This window comes from Pediculus humanus, genomic scaffold (assembly GCF_000006295.1).
Source record: "Pediculus humanus corporis 1103172107449 genomic scaffold, whole genome shotgun sequence".
Classification (NCBI taxonomy): domain Eukaryota; kingdom Metazoa; phylum Arthropoda; class Insecta; order Psocodea; family Pediculidae; genus Pediculus; species Pediculus humanus.
The window spans coordinates 24,537-32,753 of NW_002987070.1; the positions used below are offsets into that span (position 1 = coordinate 24,537).

At 24.3% G+C, this 8,217-nt stretch overlaps 2 protein-coding genes across 2 annotated transcripts in view; both read right to left on the bottom strand.

Moving 5' to 3' along the window:
- Positions 1-268: 268 nt before the first annotated feature.
- Phum_PHUM097470 (uncharacterized protein) lies at positions 269-2,938 on the bottom strand (the record flags this gene model as incomplete). Its single annotated transcript, XM_002423893.1, has 3 exons — positions 269-1,128; positions 1,582-2,430; positions 2,587-2,938. 3 exons carry the CDS (start codon positions 2,936-2,938, stop codon positions 269-271), a joined length of 2,061 nt encoding a protein of 686 aa, XP_002423938.1.
- A 2,504-nt stretch (positions 2,939-5,442) lies between these two features.
- Positions 5,443-8,217, bottom strand: part of Phum_PHUM097480 (uncharacterized protein) — a gene marked incomplete at both ends in the record, with an annotated part of 3,702 nt that continues 927 nt past the window's right edge. The window contains 8 exons of the mRNA XM_002423894.1: positions 5,443-5,594; positions 5,947-6,145; positions 6,383-6,439; positions 6,659-6,757; positions 6,875-7,136; positions 7,231-7,365; positions 7,442-7,645; positions 8,003-8,117. Of these exons, the coding sequence (XP_002423939.1) occupies positions 5,443-5,594; positions 5,947-6,145; positions 6,383-6,439; positions 6,659-6,757; positions 6,875-7,136; positions 7,231-7,365; positions 7,442-7,645; positions 8,003-8,117 (1,223 nt within the window). The remainder of the gene's footprint in view (positions 5,595-5,946; positions 6,146-6,382; positions 6,440-6,658; positions 6,758-6,874; positions 7,137-7,230; positions 7,366-7,441; positions 7,646-8,002; positions 8,118-8,217) is intronic.

Genomic DNA, 8,217 nt, shown 5'->3' on the forward strand with positions numbered 1-8,217 from the left:
TATAAAACTAAATATACATTCTTATTTATACTTTATTTGTTGTATTTTTTTTCTATCCTTTACCTTTTTTAAATATTTATAAATTTTTTGAAATTATTATTTTTATCCTATTTAAGTAAAAATAAAAATAAAAAAGTTTTATATTTTTAAAATATTGTTTTTAATATTAGTAAAAATAATTACACATATTTTAATGCAAAATCACTTATGATGAATACAAAATTTGGTAACAAAATAAATACATAATAAATTAATTAATATTTTAACATTACTGAAATTTATGAATTTTTGTGGGATCATAAAAAATTGGCAGACTTTTAGAAGGTTTGGTGTGTTTTACAATGTTTTCTAAGCTGTTAGAGGTGTTATAAGTAAATTGTAATAAAAATTTTGCAATATAAAATAAAATCAAAAGAAAGACAATGGTAACTTGTTGCAAAACGTAATGGGATATTGACATACCTATGTCTAACCAACTCCCTTTATTTTTGATAAGGAATAAAAAATTTAATGCCATCACATTACAAAATAGAAGAACAATAACAAACAAACGTTCACTCTGAATTTTCAAAATACTTGTAATCGTTCTCATTGTACAACATACTACTAAAAAAGGTATGACAGTCTTTAAAATAATTAAGGCAGACATGATAAAAGGCATGAAAACAGTCAAAAAACATCGAACCCATGCTGTATCAAAAGAATTTAAACTACTAATATTACCTAAACCGAAAAATGACAAAAAAATATAAGTAAGAAAAAAATATGCTATTCTAAAATCAGAATAATATGAATGCTGGTTATTTAATGATTTTTCAATTAAAATCCAACAGTATAGATGAATAAAGAGAAACATGAGAAAAAATCCTTCATGAGTTATTGATAATAGAATAAATGGAATGGATAATGTCATAAATACTTCGACTAATTTTTTCATTATCATTTTATCACCCCAAAATAAAAGGAAAAATGAAGCTACAAGTAAAATCCAAGAAATACACTGATTAAACTTTATAAGTGATTGATATTTATTAAAATGATTATGAATTGTGTAATTATTCCAAGTAGAAATTAATATTCCTAATAATCTTACCACAAATAAAAATTTATTGTCATATTTTTTAAATGCTGATACAAAGAACAAACAACATAAACTAATTCCTGATAAAAATGTTTTAGTAGTATTTGGTAAATGACCAACAGTAGGTAGAAGAGAAAAAAAACCAAGAATGATACCTGAAATAACCCATAATAATTTAATCTTTTTCTGAGATTGAAATTTAAATATTGACATTGACCATAATAAAATTACAGCAATCGAAATACAGAGAAACCATCTTTTAAAAAAAGTCATCACTAGTATTTCTATTCCTATTAAAGTAATAGAAGTATATAATAAAATCATAGTTTTATTGATTTTTTTTAAAACTGGTAAAAGTAAGAAAACTTTTTGTATAACAAAGTACCATAATATTTCAGGAAGTATCATGTAACAATAAAATAATAATGGCAATTTTTGAATGAAAATTAAAAATAATGTAAAAAATACTATAGATAAAAATACAAAATTTAATACCTTACTTCTATAAAAACTAACTTCATTTACTGTATCAAAGAGAACCAACAATAAATAAGCAATCCATCCAAGATAACTTAAAGAAATGCACATTAATAATGGAATTTGATAATAATTTTGATAATAATCCAAACCTCTTAAACTATTTTCAATTAGAATTTTACTCTCCAAATTAGCTTCTGAATATTTTTTCAAATTGATTAAATTATTAATAGATTGTAATTTTGAACTTAAAACTGGTAATTTTAAATCCTTGAATGGGAAATGAAGCCAAGATAATGTTTGTTCCTTAAGATTTTGCATTGCTTTTATATATTGGGCAACAATTTGTTTTGCATTTAATTTAATTGCTTCAGCTATGTGCTTGTAAGGCATGTCTAAATATTCTGTGGGCAAAACTCCAATAGAATTTACAGGTATTGAAGATCCTAGTAAAATTGATACTAAGGGGGTTATATCGGCTTGATTAATGTCAGTTTGTTCAGAAGAATCAAAAGGTTTTTTTATACCCGATCCCCAAGCAATAAAAGGTGTATTTACTTCTTCTACAGTTCCAGCTCCATGTGATCCCCAATCAGTCATACCATGATCAGAAGTAAAAATAAAAGTCGTATCGTTATCATGATAAAAATTTTCAAACAAAGTTTCTATTTTCATTACAAGCTCATCGACATTTTTTAAATTTTCCCTGTATTTAACTGAATGAGGTTTATCTGTATGCCCTGAAGTATCTTGTCCCAGAAAGTGTAAAAAGAAAAATATCCCTTTCTTTTCCAAATGTTCTCTATGAGAAGTTGTTTTAATAAATTTTTGAAATTTTTCATACACCCAATTATCATATTCTTTGGTGTCTCCTGAAAAATCTTGTTCATTTTCATATGCATCCACAAAACTACAATTATGTACAAAGTCTTTAAAAAATATATTTAATATGTCCGAGCTGCCCCAAGCAAATGAACAAATGCTCGTATTGAACACAGAATCAAAATTAACAGGATTTTCTTTCCAACCTTTTGTGATGGCAGACGGATCCTCATAAAATCCTGCTAACATAGCAACATGACCCGGTCGAGACTCAGTTGGAACTCGAGTATGAGAAATCCCCCAACGACCACGATACTTAATTATATCTAACATATATTTAGCAACATATTGTTTATTAAATGGATCTACATCAAACAATGAATCCACTCGTAAACCATCTACTGAAAAAAGAACAACTCTTTTCCCAGGCGGTGTGATATGATTACTTTCAGACGGCACCGAAGATAAAATTGGAGATTTGAAATAAATATCAAAAATGGATAATAAAAATATAACATGAATAATAACTCCAAAACCGAATAAATAATGTTTCTTCATTTCATTTTTCTTCATAAAAAAGTTAATAAAATACTATTTGTAGTTCCATGCAACAAAAAAAATAAACAATCTTTTAAAGCAGACGACACTTGAATAACGTACCAACCTACCAAAGTAAAAACTGTTTAAAATGAAATTAAAAGTTTTAAATTAAAGTAATTAAAGTCAAAAAAAACTTTAACAATTATTAAATGTAAATAATAAAATGTATCCATTATTAATTTGTTATTATTTTACTTTAAAATAAAAAAAAAACAAAACAAAAAAAGAAAACGGTTTTTTTTTTTTTTAAATAAGAAGTATATTTCCCGCCAAATTCAAATTTAAATGCTAATATGAAAACTTGATAGTAATTTATTTTCTTTTTGGCAGATTTTATTTTTAAATATTTACTTTTGAACTTTAGGTTTTATTATTTTATTTATTAAAAATAATTGTAAAAATTATTCCAATACATATATAGCTGAGAGGACAATTAAATTTAGCGGGTAAAATTCTTATGTAATTGAAGTTTCTTTGATTTTTACCTTAAAAAAATTTAAAAAATTATTTAATCAAAAAATATATTATTATATTTAATGAAAATTTTAAAAGGAATTTAAACTCACATATTCTTCTCATTTTTTGAGGCTTTAAGATTTTTTCATAAATTTCAAATTTGGGTTCATTTACCGCTTACATTTTTTCATTATCATAAATTTCAAAATTTTTTCTATGATATATCACTTCTTATTTGTTGATAGCCTGTGGTAATAAAATATTTATAAGTTTGTACCTTTTTTTTCCCCCCCTTGTACATTTTTTTAAAGAGGCAAAAGATAAAATTATTACTATTTTTTTTTTTTTTTTTATAATAACTTAATAAATTGCATCATTTGATATTACAAAATATTCGGTGTTACACTCAAACAATTTTTTTATTTTTTTAAAATAAATTAATTTTTATTATATCTTCTTTATTTTTTAATAAACGTATGACCATCAACTAAACCTTCTTATGACCTCTCTTAAATAAAAATGGAAAGTAAAATCAACACAACTTCAATCTTTTTTTTTTTTTTTTTTTTTTTTAAATAAACAAATAATTAAATAAGCTGAAAGGAAAACATAAAAAACCAATAATTATCAAATTTTAATTTTATTATAAACTCAATTAATTTTTTTTTTTTTATTAAAATTATTTATTATCAAAATTATTATTTTTTTTTAATTAAATAAATAAATAAATAGATCTGGTTGAATTTTTTGTGAGAAAAAAAAAAAAAAAAGACAATAATATTATGATATTATACTAATTAATTATACTTTTAACAAATGCCTACAGTTTAATAAATATAACAAAATGATGCAAAAATATTTTTTTCTTTTCTTTTTCTTTTTTTTTTTTTTTTTTTTTTTTTTATAAAACCGAAATACTTATCAACTTTTTATTACTATTATTATTATTATTATTATTGACTTTTTAAACGGTATAAACGTGTGTAAGTATATGTAAATCTTTATATATGATTTAAAATAAATTTTATTACGAAAGACTTTATTTTAGTAATAAATTTCTTCAACCTAACTTTCAAGAGAGAGACGGAGACAGATAGAGAGAAAGAGAGAAAGAAACAAAATTAAATGTTCGTCCCTCTCTCTCTCTCTCTCTCTCTCTCTTTTTTTTTTCCTAAACAACTACTATTTGATTTAAGATGAAGTTTCCCCCGTTTCATCAGCATATAAATAATGCGAACTGTTACCTGCAAAAAAATAAAAAAAATAAAAAAATAAATTACAAAAGAATTTAATTTCAATTTTTTTTATAGAGAGAAAAAAAAAAAAAAAAAAGGAGAAAAAATTAAAACAAATAGAAAACATATCTCTCTCTCTCTCTCTCTCTCTCACTCTAACTTATTCTACAATACAAGTGAAAATTTGTTTAAATTTAAGAAAAAAAAAACAAATTTGATTGTTGATTTTGATTTATTGTGCAACAAAGTGAAAGGCTTGATAATTGCACGTTTCTAAATTTATAACGTACAACCTTTTGTTTAACTTCCCCATATGCAATTAGTTAATTACGGAAATTAAATTACTTTTTGCAAAAAAAAAAAAAATAAAAGAAACCAATTTTAAAACTTTCATGCTTATAAAAGAAAACAAAATACACTAAAAGAAAGAAGGCCAAGGATTTTTGTTTTTTTTGAATACAAAACGAGTTTAGGAGTCACTTTTCAAAAATGACTTCTTAAATTAAAAAACAATTTAAAAGGAAGGTTGCAAATTTTTTTTTTTTTAAAATAAATAAATTAGTATTAATTAGAGAAAATCATGAGAGAGAAGAATCGATATAAACCAGCCGTTTTTTTTTTTTCATAAAATATATTTATTTATTTTTTTTTTTTTTATGTTAATAATATAACCGTCACCAAAAAGAGAAAATAGTCAAAAAAAAAAAAAAAATTAAGGTCAATCTTAACCCTCTCAACTAACTACTAACTTATACTCATTTCGAGATTTTATTATCTGACTGATTGACTGACTGACTGACTGACTGACTGACCTATAAAAGATTTTGTAAATTGTTTTTCATCAGTAAGTTGATTTTCAGTTCCTAATTTAATCATTTCTCCTTTTTTTTTTGAAATTTTATCCAGATAGTAAGTCTTTTCACCTGCTGAAATTAAATATTGTTATTTTTTTTTTTTTTTGGTTTTGATTGCGTTACTCAATAACCAGGTGTTTACAAGATAATTATATATTATTAATAAATAAAAATGAAAAATATATATTTTCCTTGGAAATTCCAAGGTTCTATAAATTGAGGGGTATGCAATATTTATCATCTCATTGACTATGACTACCTTAAAACAACAATAATAATAATAATAATAAACACAGATAATTAAAAATGAATAGAAATAGGAGGAAGACTTGTAAACACCTTTTGGCGGGAGCATGCAACATTATTAAAGCTAAGCTCTATAAAAAAATAAATAAAATAAAAAGAAAAGAAATTATAGTACCTCTAACTTCTCTTTCTGCGGTTAATTTATCTTTAATTATGTATGCAGCAGTGACCAAAAAGAAAATTCCACCAATAACTTCAACAAATGAAGTAGTGAAAAGAGAATATTGTAGCGAGTAATACAATACGCCATTTTTCAACATCGGTATTATTACTTGATGAATGGCTTGACCGAAGATGGTTGGCAAAACAATCCGCTAACTGAAAATAAAAATAAAATAAAAAATAAATAAATAAATAAATAAATGTATATATATATTTTTTTGCAATGCATCTTTATGAAAAAAAAAAAAAAAAAAAAAATGATTTGGAAACAAATGGAATTCATTTAAAAACATGTACGAAACGTAAAACGATTGAGATTGTTGATAGATAAAAAGGTCGTAATTAAAAAACCGAAACTTATTACCTGATTTTTTATGCGTTTCACCAACTTTCACGGCTGAATGATGTCTTTTCATATTCATTAGGACCGTTGATAACCGTGAGAGCTGAAATACGCCGCAAAACCAGATGAAAAGTTTCATTTTTTTAATACTTTTTTATTTTATATAATAAGAAAATGAAAAATTCTTCACTCAAGAATTTATTTAAAACTTTTTCTTTTTTTTTAAATTTATTTTTTAGGCGATGACTATTACAATTTCATTTTTAGTAATTGTTAACAAGTTTTCTAGTCATAAATAAAAAAATTAAAAAAATTTACTTACAGCACCAATAAAATACGGACTTCCAGCATCCCCAAATGCATGAGAAACTAATATTTGAAAAGCTTCTGCTGTTGATCTTCTCGTAGGTATTATTACGTACTGAAAAAAAAAAAATGAAGAGATTTATGCGGATTAGATTATTTATAAAAAACTAACAATTTTAAATTTATTAATAATAAAAGTTATTTCTATATTATTCTTTCGTCGGCATCTTACCAGTAACATATCGGCGACAATAGACCAATTTAAGTTCAAAGAAAGTTCTCCGAAAAAAATAAAAAAAAAACACCAAAAAGTGTTTACTGTTGGCAATAAACTGGCTGCAAATAATAATGGCGCACTGAATAATAATCCAAAACCGCAAATTAAGGGATCTGCTTTAGGATATTTTATTTTAATTTTGCACGCTAACATTTGCCCCAATGGCACTCCAACTAAACCGGAAATCATTGTTATTACTCCAAATGTGAATGCAATGCTAAAAAAAAAAAAAAAAAAAGAAAATGACAAAAAAATTATTCGTTAGTTTTTGAATTTTTATAAATTTAAAAAAAAAAAAAAACAATACAAACTCATTAAGTTGAACATTTTCATTGCCCGGTTGAAGTTTGACCCCTCGATATATAAAATCTGGGCCCCACCAAGCAAGAGCTCCGGTTACAAAAGACACACACATGAAGCCGATGGTTGAAAACATAAAACTTCGACTAAAAAAAAAAAACAAAATTATTACAAAGAATATATTTTTGATTATAAAAAGTTTTAAAAATCATAGATTTTTACTTTCTAATAATATTTCGAATATCTTCTCCCCATGAAGTGACTGCTAAATGTGATTGTCCTTCGCTTTCTCCTCTTTCAGGATCCTTTACAAAAAAACAAATTAAAATCACAGCTATCAATCCCATTACTGGTGTAACTCTTAAGGCCCAATGCCATGAACCAGCCATTCTAGCAGTTTCTGAACCGACAATATACCCTAAACCGCTAAAAAAAAAAAAAAATTTGTCGACTAAGAGATCATAAACTTACACGAGATAAAAATTTATAAATAATTTTTCCTTTTTAATTTAGTATTTTCTTTGTAAAATAAAATAGCCAAAAAAAAAGACTTGTAATAAAACTTTTGTACTGAAATGAAATATTTCTCCTTTAAAAGGAAATTTTTGTTATTTATGTAAAATAAAAAGTACTTTGCTTGCTTAATATTTAACATTGAAAATTACAAAAATGCAATAAATAAATTGGGTTACAAAATTACTAATATTAAAAGTAGTGGAACATTGGACTACAGAATATTAGATTATATAAATATATTAAATACAATATAATTTTAAATCTTACCTTCCGACTGGTATGGCAAAATAAAACAAAGCAAGCATTTTAGCTCTTAAGTCTTTAACAAAGAGATCACTAATTATTGTAGGTGCTATTGTTGAATAACTAGCTTCACCAATACCTACTAAAGCTCTAAGAGCAAGAAATGATGCATATTTCTAAAAAAAAAAAAAAAAAAATTTATAAAAGTGCATGTACATACATTTTTGTATGTAGATAAA